This window comes from Hevea brasiliensis, chromosome 11 (genome assembly GCF_030052815.1).
Source record: "Hevea brasiliensis isolate MT/VB/25A 57/8 chromosome 11, ASM3005281v1, whole genome shotgun sequence".
Taxonomy (NCBI): domain Eukaryota; kingdom Viridiplantae; phylum Streptophyta; class Magnoliopsida; order Malpighiales; family Euphorbiaceae; genus Hevea; species Hevea brasiliensis.
In genome coordinates, this window is record NC_079503.1 from 97,928,409 (window position 1) to 97,946,016 (window position 17,608).

Consider the following 17,608-nt stretch of genomic DNA (forward strand, 5'->3'; position numbering starts at 1 on the left):
GTCAGGACTTTTGGGTTGATGGGCCTTGTATATAAACCCAAGAATAGGGCCAATTCCATCCCAGAGTTTGAACTTTGAACTCTTTGTCTCAGAGAGAGTCAATATTTTCAAATAAGAGAAATGCAGCCGCCCAATCCAGACTTGTATTTCTTGGAATGAAAATTGAAATCTCAAGCTGCTATTTCATCCAGTTTTCCTCATTCATGTACTTGCATCACCAAACCATAGCAACTGGAAAATCCCACAGCTTGTGTTATGGGCACCCAATGCATATATGTATTCAATTTTCATTACAATTACGAAGCTAAGAATAGAAGGAATATGAAGAATTAGAATTAATAAACTTGTATATTGATTTTAATTACATTTTATTGCTCACATGATATACAAAAAGAATTTGTCAAGAAAAAAGAATGAACCAATGCGGATTATGGGCAAAAAATCAATTCTAATAATCAGAAAAGCTTGCTAGCAAATTCATCTATGGTGGTTCCTTCTATTCTAGAATAAGTGGATTTTTGGGCAAGATCTCTAAGCTCTGACATGCTTCTTCCCAACTGTAATGCCACCTTCAATTCAAACATTTCTCCATCTTCTCTTCTATCAATATCTGTTTCTTCTAGTGAAGACTCAATTGATTCCTCTACAAGTGAGAAGAATCCAGCGCAGTTTCTATACATTTCAACTACCATACCAACCTGGCCAGAATGCTCAAATGTATTAACTGTGGTAGCTAATGCACCTGCAGCCACCGCAACTATTGCTGCCCAAGAGCCGTTACCCACAAATGCAGACCCAGCAGCTGCAATACCTATGAGCAATGGACCTGAGATGGCTAAAATCTTGTTTATCTTCAATGCCAAATTTCCTAGCCTCATATAATCTTCCGTATCTTTTCTTTTTATCACTTCAATAATCTCTCTCATCTCCACCTCTAGCTCCTCACTCCATCCATTCTTTCCAGGTCTTTTGCTTTTTCTTTGGAAGTCTTGAGATTTGGGCCACCAAAAAGTAGGCTCAAATTTTGCAGGGAACTTCTCTATCATTTTCCCCAGCAAAGGAAGTGGGTAAGCTTTGTCAAGAGCCAATACCTTGTCCATTGCATCTTTCACGTCCAATTCAGTAGGATCATAAAGAGCAAGTGTAGTTTGTATTTGGCTATAAAGCTGCCTAAATAATTTTGTAGCATTATGTTGCTCTTCAGCAAGCTGTGAGGGCTGGATTTTGTTCATTATGAATGACATCCCCATAGCTGCAGTAAACAAGAGTGTTGACGATAGCTTCAATGCCAAAAGAGGAGCTCCGGCCCCACCAGTTGCCGCAACACCAGCCATGGTTGTAGCTGTGAGAGTGATCATGTTAATGGAATTCAAAAGAAGTTTGTTCCAATTGTCACGTTGCTCGCCCACATTCTTGTGCATCTCCACTCTATCAGCAACAGCCTCTAAGATTGCATAAAGCTTGGCTGTTGCTTTGGATGTTGAAGAATTGGCAAAAGGTTCTTCATCTATTCTGGGAAGGGTCACACTTTTTTCTATTTGTTTCGTGTTTGTGAACCCATTTCTTAAAAGCAGATCCTCAACCAAGTTTGTAGATGGTGTTTTTGGAACTGAGAAACGGATTCTTAGAAGCTTAGGGACAGAAATTGCAGCATTTATTCTTTTTGATGAAGATGATGCCCTTGAGGAGGAGGAGGAGAGGAAATTTGAAGCTTGCAAAGAAGCCATATGATGAATATGGGGTTTAAATTCTTTAGTTATCTCTCTGGTTTCTTTCTTTGATGTTCTGGTAGGTGATGAATCTGATGGTGGATGAAAATGGAGAGAAGCCAGAGAAGCTATTTATATTATGGGATAGTAACCAACATAACTGAAGAGAAATGGTCACAGGCGTTGGATATATGGACTGCCCGATTGAGTTGACTAGACTTATTCTTCCTTCATAATTTTCAAGTTCAAAAACGTATATTCTCCCAGGAGAGCTTGGGCTTGGGAGCCATGGATGACATAGTAAAACTTATTAATTATACGCAGCTACTTTATACCTATAACTATTAGGTTAAATTATTATAAGGTCCTTAAATTTTGCCAAAATTTATTAGTTGGTCCCTAAAATTCTTAGAGACAATTAAAACATCCATATTAATTCAAAATATGATACTTAGTCTTTTTGTTACCCTTTTGTGAGAGGCAGGACAAAAATGTCTAAAATGTCCCTGAATACTATCTAAAATTTCATTTATCAATTAAAATACCTAAATCACAATTTGAATTGTAACACGCCAAAAATTTTAAATTTATTATTATTATTATTTTATGAGTAATATTGACATTTTAATTTTATTTAAATTTTAAGAAAATTATTTGAGATTTTTCGGATTTTAAAAATCGGGTTCGATTTTCCGAAAATATAAACTTTGATGATTTTTAAAAATTAATTTAAAGACCATGTGACAAAAATAAAAATATATTTGGAGTTTGCGAATTTTTCTGAGTTTTCTAGAATTTTTTTGGAATTTTTGGGCCTCGTTTTCGGTCCCAAGGTAGAGTAAAAAATTCAAAATTTTGTATCCTGAATTGAACCGGCTGAATCGAACCAGACCGGATTGGACCGGTGGAATCGGACCGGCCCCTTCTTCTTCTTCTCTTTTTCTCCCTCGGGCGTTTCCTCCTCCCTCTCTTTCTCTCCCGTTTTCTCTCTCCTCCCTCCTCCCCTTGCCGCGCCGCCACCTCCCCTGCCACCCCAGCCCGCCGGCGCCCATCCCCAGCCGTCCCAGCCCACCGGCCGCCACCTGGAACGCCGGAAAAAGGCTCCTGAAGCGACGCGACGTGCAAGCGCGCCGCTTCGTCTTCCCGGCCGATCCGGCCACCAATCGGACCGGGTCTTGTGTCTAAACTCATCTATTCGTCGAGAGCTTTCCATAGACACCAAGAACACCGAAATCCATCGAGCGGTTTGTCCAATTTTTGCCCGGGAAGTTTTAGCCCATTTTTACTTTTGGGCTAGATTTCTCACAAACCGTAAATTCCATGAGAAAATCGAGAGTACCAGAGCGCTCCACTCGTCGAGAGCTTCGCGGGGATATAAATTTCAAAATTTTCTAACACCGTTTTTCGGTGGGTCCCACGGAACTTCGCAGTATTTTTCCGAGCATTAAATGAGCTTAGAAAATTCCGTAAAAATTTTATACTAACCCCCGTGTTGTGGCCTTCGTGTAGGTATCATCAATTCACGGAAATTCAACAGTTGTCCAGGTCTGTGAATTTCCGGCTAGACAGACCCGCTACCGGAAAAGTCTCCGAATTGGATCGAGGTTTTGGCTACCCCACCATTGTCAGACATCCCGAGCGCGTTCCCAAAGTCGGAATCGGCAAAGGTAAACCCGAACCTTGCTTTTTCGTAATTTTCTAGTGCTTAAATGAGATTAAAAATCCATAAAATATTCGTGGTAGCTCAGAAAATTATGATTCTATTTGCAATATCCTAGTAATATTGCTAAGGACCGCGGGGCAAAGTTTTAGAATTTTTAGAGCTTATTTGGGCAGTTTTTGCAAAAATGATCAATTATAAGGACTAAATTGAAATTTTACATATTGTGATGGATGATTGATTTGATGGGCCAAGGAGGGGCTGTGTGATGTGATTGAGTTGTGGATATATGGATTGTGAATATAGAAGTGTGTTTTGAGCCCTTTTGCAGGTTGGGTAGGTCCTATGTATAGGGGAGACTCTGCCGGATTTTCAGCACGACTTAGGACGTATTTGGTCTTTTCATTATTTGTATTGAGTCAATTGTGTTAAATAATTGTAATGTAATTGTCAGGTGAGCCGGGACGGCCTTCTTCCTCCGCCCAGCCGCCACAGTGATTGCTGTCAAGTCTGTGAGTAAAATATTAATTTTAATTGTAATTTCGATATTATTATATGTTCAAGCATGCCCATGCATCACTTATATGTATATAATTATGTAGTTAAACTCTAGGCACGTTTTATGTTGCATTCACAACTGTTAAAGTGCCATGGATGTTGTTGTGGTAATTTGGAGCAGTGTGCGTGCGTTGGCGTGCGTGTGATGTGGTGTGGACTATGGATAGGACGGGTAGACATGGCTTGAGATCTTCGCTGGGACCCGGTCCTTCGGGGTAGACACGGCTTGAGTTCTTCGCTGGGACCCCGATTTGGTTATTAAGTGGAAGTCCGAGCTGAGTTCTTCGCTGGCACAGGTTGGATTTAAGAGAGCTGTATAGGGGATCAGCTCCCATATATTATGATTGTTATTACTGGGTGTGTGAGTGCTCCAAATTACCTTTTTGCTGTTATGATGTGAATTTATTGCTGATGTTGCATTTCACTTTACAGGATGCATTAGCTTTAGATAGTTATAGAGATTATGGTTAAAATTGATATTTTACTCTCTGAGTCGAACGCTCACTCCTGTTCAATATTTTTCCAAGCCACAGAATGATATTTTTGAGGTTAACCTGTTTTTCTCCCTCGCAGGTTGTCTATTAATATCTGTGTAATTTATTAATTCTTAGAATTTTCGCATGTGTTAGAAATATTTATTTGAATTGGGTCTGTAATATAAAGTGCTAATTTGGGCCTGTAAACTTATTATTTTATGCATATTGATGGACTGGATGAGGGAGCTGAGCTCCCATTTATTTTATGTTGTTATGAGTATGTGGAGGGTGAGCTGAGCTCCCCAATTAGTTATATAATGTGTTTACAGGTCGGGTGAGTAAAAAACTCTCCGTTGAAATGTCTATTTTATGGCCGGACTCTGTCCGGTTGGTTTCTTGAAATTGGTTCCAAATGGGCCTTAGAGTTGGGTTAAGGAATAGTTAGACTTACTACGGGCCTCGGGGGCTTTAGGCTGGCCCAGGTCCTAGTGCCGGTCCGGCCCATAGGTTGGGTCGTGACATGAATTCTCTCTCAAAAGTCTCTCTCTCTCTCTCTCTCTCTCTCTCTCTCTCTCCTTCCTTGTCATTTTCTACCATAAACAACCTACAGTCCTATTTCGGTATTGCCATGTTGCTAATAGTTGATTTTTCTTTCAAAAGTGTTTTAAAATAGTATTGTGGTAATTTTTTTTTTTTTCAGAATTCACACTATTAAGTCCCTTGCATTTTAATATTGTCTCTGTTTGGTCCTTTACATTTTATAAAAATATAACTATTTAATCCCCACATTTTGATAAATATACATTGTTTCAACCTTATCATCATCAATAAAAAAAAACAAAGCATACGTTCCCAATCCCAAGAAACACAGAGCATACGTTTCCAAAAAACAGAGCATGCAAATGCACCTTTAACAATCCTACAAAAATCATAGATATACTATCGCTTACAACCCATTTTTGCCAATTCCACTCATTTCCTACTTGCTTTTCAATACAATAAAAACAAAAAACAATATGAAAATAAACAATATCTTCAAGACTCCCAAGAGCAAATCAACCTATGATCTTCTTTTAGCTTCATAACCTCATCTTTCACCTCATTTTTCAGTTTCATAAACTCTTTCTTGACCATATTTTCCAACTTCATAACCTCTTCCTTTAGCTCATTCACTTATTGATACTTAACAATATGCCATATTGAATAGTTTCGACTTTGTTCAGTTGAAGTGGAAGTTGATGATGGCAGCCTAACACCCCATCCCTAAAATGGTCGACATACATTGTCTATGCAATAGTGATATGGGCAATTAGGGTTTTTTTGCAGATTGGGAAATTCTCACCTCACATCTCTTCTCACATCTGCAATTCACAGCCATGAACCTCGCGTCCCGTCCACTCACAATGCTAGTGTCACTTGAACCAGACATTGTGATGGAAACAAATGAAGAAACGAAGTTGGGAAACAAGGAAAGGTGGACGTTGCAAATATGAAAGACAAATAGCATATAGCCTGAACAAATGGGCAGAGGAAGGAATATATAGTCGGGGTTATAATAATATACCCAAAATATTAAGGGCTATTAGGGAATAGTAACAGAAGGACTATATTTATCCTATTTTAAATTAATAGGAATATTTTAATTGTTTTTAAGAATTTTAAAAATCAACTAATAAATTTTAAAGAGCTTATAATAATATACCCAAAATATTAAAATAACTTCTACTTGTGATGATATTACTGCCTTTGACTTTAGAGAAACTATATATATATATATATATATATATATATATATATATATATATATATATATATATATATATATATATATATATAGTTTCATGTCCTTTCCCACTTCGTAGTTCTTTCCCTTCCAATATAAATGGAGGTGGTCTCACAGCAGCCCTATGGATTAAACTGTAGCAAATTCCAGTATAGACCCATATAAATTCTTGATAATTATTTCTATAAGGTTACAAGGTTTTTATTCTTGATTATCGAAACATTAATTCTTTATATTTTTAATATATTTTAAAATAATGAATTCTATTAATAATTAATTTAATAATATTACAAAAATTAATGGTTAATTTTTTTATATAAAAAAACTCCTTCAATAAATGTGGCCGTGGAAATATTTGAACCAACCTATAAGATTTAATTTTTTTTTTTTAAATTTATATTTAAATATGAAAGAAACTCACCATATAAAAAGTTAATTATAATTGTCGCTAGTGATGATTTGCAAATATGCATTTGGGTGATTCCCTTATTCTCATTTTATAAACTTGTCAAAATTTATATAGTGATTTTTATTTTTTAAAATGACTTAATTACTTTTTCTTTCAAGAAAAAAGCTCTTTTTTAATTTACCCAAAAAATAATTTTCATTAATCAAATTTTCCTAGGACTCTAACATTAAAAAAAAAATAAAAACATGTCGTACTCCAAGTAAATTTTTATTTTATTCGACTCTTATTGAAATTTAAATTCGAGATTTTATAATTTTAGAGGTCATTTTAATATATAAAGCTAAAAATCAATGGTGAGAAACGAGTAAATAGATTTTCATGTTTTTAGTGATCTTAAATGCCCTTCAGGTATGTAACACCCCGAAATTTTAATTTTTATGAGCATTTTGGTATTTTAATTTTATTTAAATTTTAGGAATTTTTTTGAGATTTTTCGGATTTTAAAAATCGGGTTCGATTTTCCGAAAATATAAACTTTGATGATTTTTAAAAATTAATTTAAAGACCACGTGGCAAAACTAAAAATATATTTGGAGTCTACGTATTTTTCTGAGTTTTACGGAATTTTTTTCGGAATTTTTGGACCTCGTTTTCGGTCCCGAGGCAGAGTAAAAATTTAAAATTTTGTATTTCGAATCGAACCGGCCGAATCGAACCGGATCGGATCGGACCGGTCGAATCGGACCGGCCCTTTTCCTTCTTCCTTTTCTTTCCCCGCGCGCGCGTCCCTCTCCCCTTCTCTCTCTCTTTTCTCTCTCCTCCTCGCCGCCGCCCGCCTCCCTGCGTCCTCCTCGCGGCGCCCCTCCCGCCCAGCCCCACGGCACGCCTGTAACCGCCGGAAAACGCCGCGCGAAAGTCCCCTGCGCGCGCCGCGCCGCTTCAGCTTCCTCGGCCAAATCCGGCCGATCCGGTCACCGATTGGACAGGGTCTTGTGTCCAAAACCATCTACTCGGCGAGAGCTTTCCATAGATACCAAGAACGCCGAAATCCATCGAGCGGATTGTCCGATTTTAGTTCGGGAAGATTTTAGCCCATTTCGACTTTTGGGCTAGATTTCTCAAAAACCGTGAATCCCACGAGAAAACCGAGGCCACCAGCACGCTCCATTCGTCGAGAGCTTCGCAACGACATAAATTTCAAATTTTTCCGACACCGTTTTTCGGTGGGTCCCACGGAACTTTGCAGTGTATTTTCGAGCACTAAATGAGCTTAGAAAATTCTGAAAAATTTATGTACTAACCCCCGTGTTATGGGCTTCGTGTAGGTATCCTCGATTCGCGGAAATTCGGCTGATTGACCAAGTTCGCAAATTTCGCCGCATGCACTGCACTGGAAAAGTCTCCGAATTGGGCCGAGGTTTTGGCTAGCCCCCCATTGTCAGACGTCCCGAGCGCTTTCCCGAAGTCAGAATCGGCAAAGGTAAACCCGAACCTTGTTTTTAAGTAATTTTCTAGTGCTTAAATAGGATTAAAAATCCATAAAATATTCGTGGTAGCTTAGAAAATTACGATTCTTTTTGCAATAGCTTAGTAATATTGCTAAGGACCGCGGGGCAAAGTTTTATAATTTTTAGAGCTTGTTTGGGCAGTTTTTGCAAAAATGATCAATAATAAGGACTAAATTGAAATTTTGCGTATTGTGATTAATGACTGATTTGATGGGCCCAGGAGGGGCTGTGTGATATGATTGAACTGTTGATATATGGATTGTGAATATAGAAGTGCGTTTTTAGCCCTTTTGCAGGTCGGGTAGGTCCTAGGTATAGGAGAAACTCTGCCGGATTTTCGGCACGACTTAGGACGTACTTGATATTTTTCTTTGTTGTATTGAGTCAAATTTATTAAATAGATGTAATGTAATTGTCAGGTGAGTCGATGCCTTTCTTCCTCCGCCACCGCCACAAGTAATTTGTCGTCAAGTCCGTGAGTAAAATATTAATTTTAATCGTAATTTTGATATTATTATATGTTCAAGATGCCCATGCATCACTTATATGCATATATTTATGTAGTTAAACTCTAGGCACGAATTATGTTGCATTGATAATCGTTAATGTGCCATGAGTGTTGTTGTGGTAATTTGGAGCGCAGCGTGCGTTGGCGTGCGTGTGATGTGGTGTGGACTATGGATAGGACGGGTAGACACGGCTTGAGTTCTTCATTGGGACCCGGTCCTTCGGGTAGACACGGCTTGAGTTCTTCATTGGGACCCCGATTTGGTATTTAAGTGGAAGTCCGAAATGAGTTCTTCACGCACTGTGTTGGATTTAAGAGAGTCAGATAGGGATCGGCTCCCATATATTACGAATGATGTTACAGGTGCGTGAGTGCTCCAAATTACCTTTTGATGTTATGATGTGAAAATGTTGTGTATGTTGCATTTCACTCCACAAAGTTGCATTAGTACTAGACAGTTATAGAGATTATAGTTAAGATTGATATTTTACTCTGAGTCGAACGCTCACTCCTGTTCAAAAATTTTTACAGGCCACAGGAGGATATTTTGTTCTGGGTTAACCTGCTTTTCTACCTCGCAGGTTGTTTATCAATATTGTGTAATTTTAATTACTCCTAGAATTTCCGCATGTGTTAGCAGTATTTATTTGAATTTGGTCTATAATATTTTTATCATGTTGGACCTGTAAACTTAAATATGTTATGCATGTTGATGGATTGGATGAGGGAGCTGAGCTCCCATTTATTTTATGTTGATGAGTATGTGGAGGGTGAGCTGAGCTCCCCAATTGAGTATTTATTGTGTTTACAGGTCGGGTGAGTCAAAAACTCCTCGTTGGAAAGTCCATTTTATGGCCGGACTCTGTCCGTTTGTTTTCTTGAAATTGGGCCCAAATGGGCCTTAGAGTTGGGTTAATGAATAGTTAAGGCTTACTACGGGCCTCGGGGGCTTTAGGCTGGCCCAGGTCCTAGTGCCGGTCCGGCCCATAGGTTGGGTCGTGACAAGGTATGTTAGATTTTAATGTTGCAGAATTACTTGCCATTCAAAAGGCACTTATCTTTTGATTATTCTGTGGCACTTTATGTGCCGAATGCTGGTTAGTATTTTTTTGTAATCTAATTCTCAAATTGTTGTATCTTTGGGTTTTATGCCAGAACTTGGCGCCTTGCTTCATCTCTCAGTTCTATTGCTAATAATCTTTTAGCTCTTCAGACGTTGTCCAACATATTCTTATGGAAGCAAATAGGCTTTGTTAAGGAATTGGATTCGCCACTATCTATTAATTACAGGGATAGAGCCACACTTGGGCCAGAAGGCCATTGGCTCCCTAAAATTTTAAAAAACTATTGGAGGTATATTGGTAATTTGATACTTATAAGTATAAAATATTTTTAAGAAATAATACAACTCAACTCAACTCAACTAAGCCTTTATCCCAAAAATTTGGGGTCGGCTATATGGATTCGCTTTTTCCACTCTGAACGATTTTGGGTTAAATCCTCAGAAATGTGTAATGCTTCTAAGTCATGCTGTACTACTCTCCTCCAAGTCAATTTAGGTCTACCCCTTTTTTTCTTTCTATCCTCTAGCCTAATGTGTTCTACTTGTCTAACTGGAGCCTCCGTATGTCTACGCTTCACATGACCAAACCACCTCAATCTCCCTTCTCTCAACTTATCTTCAATTGGCACCACTCCTACCTTTTCTCTAATACTTTCATTACGGACTTTATCTAGTCTAGTATGACCACTCATCCACCTTAACATTCTCATCTCTGCAACTCTTATCTTAGATGCATACGACTCTTTCAGTGCCCAACACTCACTACCATATAGCATAGCCGGTCGTATGGTTGTACGGTAAAATTTTCCTTTTAATTTATTGGGAATCTTACGATCACATAAAACTCCCGTGGCACGTCTCCACTTCAACCATCCGGCTTTAATCCTATGACTAACATCCTCCTCACATCCCCATCTACTTGAAGGACTGAGCCTAGATATTTAAAGTGATTACTTTGGGACAAGTGCCACTCCATTCAAACTAACTCCTTCCCTATCACCGCTTGGCCTTCACCGAACTTGCAATGCATGTATTCTGTCTTCGTTCTACTTAACTTAAAACCCTTTGACTCTAGAGTACTTCTCCAAAGTTCTAGCTTCCTATTGACTCCTTCTCGTGTCTCATCTATCAGAACAATATCATCCGCAAACATCATGCACCAAGGAATACTCTCTTGTATATGTTTCAGTCGTTCATCTAAAACTAATGTAAAAAGGTAAGGGCTTATGGTCGATCCTTGGTGTAATCCAATTGAGATCGGAAAATCTCTTGTGTCCCCTCCCACTGCGCGCACAATAGTAATTGCTCCTTCATACATATCTTTCAATACTTGTATGTACCTAATAGATACCCTCTTTGTTCTAACGCATTCCATAAGACCTCTCTTGGAACACTATCATAAGCCTTCTCCAAATCAATAAAAACCATGTGTAGATCTTTCTTCCCATCTCTATATTTCTCCATTAAGATTCTAATGAGAAAGATCGCTTCCATAGTTGAACGACTGTGTATGAAACACAATTGATTGAGAGAGATATAAGTATCATGACGTAGTCGATGCTCCACAACTCTCTCCCACAACTTCATAGTATGGCTCATGAGTTTAATTCCCTATAGTTTGAGCAACTCAGTATGTCTCCTTATTTTTAAAAATAGGTACTAAAATACTCTTCCTCCATTCATCGTGCATTTTCTTTGAGTTTAGAATCTTATTAAATAATTTAGTTAACCATGCCACTCCCATATCTCCCAAATACTTCCACACTTCAATTGGTATTTCATCGGGTCCACAGGCTTTACCTACTTTCATTCTCTTAAGTGCTTCCTTTACTTCTAAAGATCTAATCCTTCTAGTATAATTTACATTCTTTTCTATTGTTCTATAATCTATATTCACGCTATTTCCATTTTGACTATTATTAAAGAGATCATTAAAATAATTTCTCCATCTTTCTTTAATGTCCTCATCTTTCACCAACACTTTTCCTTCTTTATCCTTAATGCACCTAACTTGATTGAGATCTTGACATTTCCTTTCTCTACTCCTTGCTAATCTATAAATATCTTTCTACGCTACTTTAGTTCCAAGTTTCTCATATAACTTTTCAAAGGCCTGTGCTCTTGCTTGGCTAACTGCCTTTTTTGCCTCTTTCTTTGCTATCTTGTACTGTTCATATGCCTCATTATTATCACATTTAGGTAATTTCTTATACCATTCCCTTTTTCTATTCACTGCCTTTTGTACTTCCTCATTCCACCACCATCTCTCTTTTGAGGGTGGTCCATGTCCTTTAGACTCCCCAAGTACTTTTCTAGCTACTTCTCTAATATTTGATGCCATCTGTATCCACATATCATTGGCCTCCATATCTAGCTTCCATACTTCAGACTCAAGAAGCTCATTTTTGAACTTCACTTGCTTTACTCCTTTGAACTCCCACCACTTTGTTTGAGCTACACTATTTCTTCTGACCTTACTTGAATTGTTCCTAAACTTGACATCCAAGACCACTAACCTATGTTGACTTGTTAAAGCCTCTCCTGGAATGACCTTGCAATCCTTGCATAGAGTTCTATTTGTCTTCCTGGTTAAGAGGAAGTCGATTTGGCTTCTATGTTGCCCACTTTTGAAAGTCACTAAATGTGACTCTCTTTTTATAAAGTAGGTATTTGCTAGTATTAGGTCGTATGCCATAGCAAAATCCAGGATGCTTTTTCCCTCCTCATTTCGACTGCCAAAACCAAAACCTCCATGAACATTCTCATAACCTTGCCTATCACTTCCTACATGTCCATTCAAATCTCCACCAATGAAAACATTCTCTTCATTCGGTATGCTTTGCATTAAATCATCCATATCTTCCCAAAACCTTTGTTTACTCTCACTGTCTAGTCCTATTTGTGGGGCATAAGCACTAACTATATTTATTGTTTCTCCGTCTAGTACTAGCTTTACTAATATAATTCTATCTCCTACTCTTTTCACAGCTACTACTGCGTCTTTCAATGTCCTGTCTATGATTATACCCACTCTGTTCTTGTTTCTCTCCTTTCCGGTAAACCACAATTTATACCCTGAATTACCCACTTCCTTACTTTTCTCTCCTACCCATTTAGTCTCCTGAATGCAAGCAATATTCACCCTTCTCCTTTCCAAGGTATCCACAAGCTCCATTAATTTTCCTGTAAGTGATCCAACATTCCAAGTACCAACCCTGATCCTCCTCCTATCCTGCTCCTTCCTAATTGGTCTCCTTCTATGATATCTTCTATTATTTTCTATGTCTATCTTGTGTTCTGTTCCACTATTTGTTCTATTATCTGTCTTATGGACTAACTTCTTTACCCACACCCGTCCATGATGTGGGAACCCTTGCTCACTTAACACCACACCGGCGCCAGATGGCGCGTCGCTGGGTGAACGCCTACACCCTTGCATATTTATCACTACACCCGGCTCGGCGTAGCGCGTCGTTAGTAGAGGACGCCCCAACGTTTATATCATTTGAATCCATATCATAGGGTGTGACGAAATTTTTACGCTGGTTGTCACCTACCGCAACCCTCCTCCTTTATCCGGGCTTGGGACCGGCTAAGCACAAACTACTTAGGCGGAGTTATTTTTAAGAAATAATAATTTAGAAAAAATTAAAAACAGCTATCTATTAATTGCATGCATATTGTGTCACTCCTTAGTTGTTTACCAAAAAATTTTAGATTTTTTATTTGTAATATTAATATCATATTTAAATCATGTTCTACTTTGCAAATTGTATTAAGATTTATATTTCCTGTTTAATCATGATTACATATTATGAGTTAGAGATCACACATGGAAAACAATTATCAATAGAACCTCAAATTATATATAAAATTAATTATGAGCAGGAATTAATTAAGCTAAGAACAAACAAGAAACGATCTCTTTTGAGCATGAATAATAAACAGATTCTTGAGCATTGAATACATTTCCCTCTGTATACAAAAAGAATTTTTTCACAAAAAAGAATGAACTAACGGGATTAGAAATATGGACAAAAAAAAATTATAAATATCAAAAGATTTTGCTAGCGAATTCATCTACTTCGACTCCATCTATACGAGAAGATGAAGATTTTTGGGCAAGATCTCTAAGCTCTGATAAGCTTCTTCCAAGCTGTAAAGCCATCTTCATTTCAAACATTTGTCCATCTTCTCTTCTGTCAAAATCTGTTTCTTCTAATGAAGATTCGATTGATTCCTCCATAAGTGAGAAGAATCCAGCGCAGTTTCTATACATTTCAACCACCATACCAACCTGGCCAGCATGCTCAAACGTATTAACTGTGGTTGCTATTGCACCTGCAGCCACTGCAACTATTGCCGCCCAAGAACCGTTACCCACAAATGCAGACCCAGCAGCTGCAATGCCTGTGAGCAATGGACCTGAGATGGCTAAAATCTTGTTTATCTTCAATACCAAATTTCCTAGCCTCATATAATCTTCCGTATCTTTTCCTTTTATCACTTCAATAACCTCCCTCATCTCCATTTCCAGCTCCTCACTCCACCTATTCTTTCCAGGTCTTTTGCTTTTTCTTTGGAAGTCATGAGGTTTGGGCCACCAAAGTGCAGGCTCAAATTTTGCAGGAAACTTCTCAATCATTTTCCCCAGCAAAGGAAGTGGGTAAGCTTTGTCAAGAGCCAATACCTTGTCCATTGCATTCCTCACGTCCAACTCAGTAGGATCATGAAGAGCAAGGATAGTTTGTATTTGTCTCTGAAGCTGCCTAAACAATTTCGTAGCATTACGTTGCTCTTCTGCAAGTTGTGAGGGCTGTATTTTGTTCATTATAAATAACATCCCTGTAGCTGCAATAAACAAGAGTGTTGACGATAGCTTCAAAGCCAAAAGAGGAGCTCCTGCCCCACCAGTTGCTGCAATACCAGCCATGGTTGTAGCTGTGAGAGTGATCATGTTAATGGAATTCAAAAGAAGTTTGTTCCAATTGTCACGTTGCTCACCCACATTCTGATGCATCTCCACTCTATCAGCTACAGCCTCTAAGATCGCATAAAGCTTGGCTGTTGCTTTAGATGTTGAGGAATTGACGGAAGGTTCCTTATCTATTCTGGGAAGGGTCACAGTACTTTTCTCTATAGCGATTGTGTTTGTGTACCCATTTCTTAAAATCAGATCCTCAACCAAGTTTGTTGATGGTGTTTTTGGAACTGGGAAACGGATTCTTGGAAGCTTAGGGACAGAAATTGCAGCATTTATTCTTTTTGATGAAGATACAATCGAGGAGGAGGAGGAGAGGAGACTTGAAGCTTGCAAAGAAGCCATGCATACGATGAATATGGAGCGTAAATTCTTTAGTTATCCCCTGGTTTCTTTCTTTGATGTTCTGGTTAGATGATGAACTGATGATGGATGAAAATGGAGAGACCCCAGGAACCTATTTATATCATGGGATAGTATATCGAACATAACTGAAGAGAAACGGTCATGGTTGGAAATATGGACTGCCCGATTGAGTTGACTGGACTCATTCCTTTATAATTTTCCAGTTCAAAATTATATATTCTCCCAAGAAGGCTAAGGCTTGGGAGCCATGGATGACAGAGTAAAACTTATTAATTATACGCTGCTACACTCTAGCTATTAATATGAAAATAACTTCTACATCTGATTAATTATAACAATGCCTTTTGACTTCAGAGAAACTATATACATATATCAAATACCTTCAAAGTTACATGTCCTCTCCCACTTCATATATAGTTCTTTCCCTTCCAATATAGATGGAGGTAGGGGTGGCCACGGTTCAGGAACCGCCGGTTACGGTTCCTGAACCGCCGGTTCAGGTTCAATGAAATCATGAACCTGAACCAAACCGTCATGGGACGGTTTGGAAGACGGTTCTTGAACCGCCGGTTCCGGTTCGAGCCCCGGTTTAAAACGGTTTAAAGGACGGTTCGAAAAATGACAATTCAAGACGGTTTGAAAGCGGTTTAGGGGCGGTTTAAGAGCAACTTAAAGGAAAAAATTATTGAAAAATTTTATTAATTTAGAATTTAAGTTATATTTGTAAAAATATTTTAATTTTTCTTAGAAATCTTTCAATCAAAATAAAATAAGAAAAATAAGAATAAAAATAACTTATTTTTAAGAAAAATTTAATAAGCAAAGACTTGAACTTATTAAAAAACTAGAGAAAAAACTAATTTAAAAAAAATAGAAAAAGGTGCATAAACTTAATTTTACCTATGTATCCCTTTAAGATTTAGAGGAATCAAAATTTTCAGTTATAAGTTGAGAGAAGGGAGATTGAGGTGGTTTGGTCATATGAAGCATAGACATAGGAAAGCTCAAATTAGACAAGTAGAACATATTGAGTTGAGGATAGAATGAAAATAATAGGTAGACCTAAACCGACTTGGAGGAGAATAGTACAACATGACCTAGAAGCATTACACATTTTCGAGGATTTAACCCAAAATCGTTTAGAGTGGAGAAAGAATCCATATAGCCGACCCCAATAAATTTTTGGGATAAAAGCTTAGTTGAATTGAGTATTATTTGCCCTTTTTAAAAAAATTATATGATAATTAATAATTAAAAAAATATAAAATAAAAAAAAATCAAAATAGAGGGTATTGAAAATTTTATTGAAGATATAAAATAATAACAGAGTAATTGAGATAGTATTAAAAATTTCAGTGAGTATAAAAATAATAAAGTAGGGGAATTGTGAAAGTACTGAGAATTAAAAGGAGTGTAGAAAATAATTATTTAAAAAATTTGAGGGAAATTGAAAGAGTATTAAGAATTAAAGAAAGTGTAGAGAATTAATGATATATATATATATATAAATGAATTAGGAGTAGAATGAAGTATTTATTGAATTTTTTGTATTTAAATCGTCGGTTTGGTCCGGTTCGGAATCGTCGGTTCAATCCGGTTCGGAACCGCCGGTTCACGATTTTTAAAAATTATGAACCTGAACCAAACCGTAGAAGGACGGTTCGTCCGTCAGTTTGACCCGGTTTTGACCGGTTTTGGTCCGGTTTTGACCGAACCGGTTCCGGTTCGGTTCCGGTTCGAAACCGAACCGTGGCCACCCCTAGATGGAGGAGGTCTCCTCACGGCAGCCCTATGGATTAAACTGTATCAAATTAGAAAATTTAAATTTCTAGTCTAGACCCATATAAATTATTGATAATTATTTCTAAGTTTTTTAAGGTTTCGTATTTCATACTTTAATTTGCGTCAAAATAAATAATCAAAAAGATATTATTATAATTTTTATACCTTTTTCGGTTCTTGACTATGGAAACATTACTTCTTTATTATTTTTTATGGTATACTATTAAAATAATTTTTTTACTAAATGTTAGAATTTACAATAAAAATTTTATAATGACATTAATTTTGTTATTTATAAAACTAACATATAAGACAGGAATATGAATAATTATTGCTATATGTGTATAAAAAAGATATGGCAGCAATCTTTGTTATTATTAAAAATTCTATGCAACATTATTTTTTTTTACAATAATCATAATTTTTTTAATAAAATACCTGCGAATGTAATTTTATAGTAATAATATGCAATAATTTAGATATTACTGTAATAAATTTATGACAATAAATTTTATATATTTGACAATAAAAATTATTAATTACTGCTAAATCTAATAATTTTTTAGTGGAATATATATATATATATATTAAAAGAGGAATTTTAGAATATTAAAATTATTAATGGTTATTTTTATATATATAATAAAAAAAATCCTTCAATAAATGTGGCCGTGAAAATATTTGAACCAAGCTATAAGATTTAATTTTTTTATTAATATTTAAATATGAAAGAAAATTATCATAAAAATTTAATTATAATTGCGAATATGCATATGTGTTATTCCCTTATTGTCATTTTATAAAC

At 36.9% G+C, this 17,608-nt stretch overlaps 2 protein-coding genes across 2 annotated transcripts; both read right to left on the minus strand.

The window, feature by feature from the left end:
• Positions 1 to 428: 428 nt before the first annotated feature.
• Positions 429 to 1,799, minus strand: LOC110670654 (probable F-box protein At4g22030). The gene has a single exon (XM_058129512.1). It carries the CDS (start codon positions 1,725 to 1,727, stop codon positions 456 to 458), a length of 1,272 nt encoding a protein of 423 aa, XP_057985495.1. The 5' UTR covers positions 1,728 to 1,799; the 3' UTR covers positions 429 to 455.
• An 11,759-nt stretch (positions 1,800 to 13,558) lies between these two features.
• Positions 13,559 to 15,075, minus strand: LOC131170482 (probable F-box protein At4g22030). Its single transcript, XM_058129513.1, has one exon. The coding sequence runs from the start codon at positions 14,998 to 15,000 to the stop codon at positions 13,729 to 13,731; it is 1,272 nt and encodes a 423-aa protein (XP_057985496.1). The 5' UTR covers positions 15,001 to 15,075; the 3' UTR covers positions 13,559 to 13,728.
• Positions 15,076 to 17,608: the final 2,533 nt, after the last annotated feature.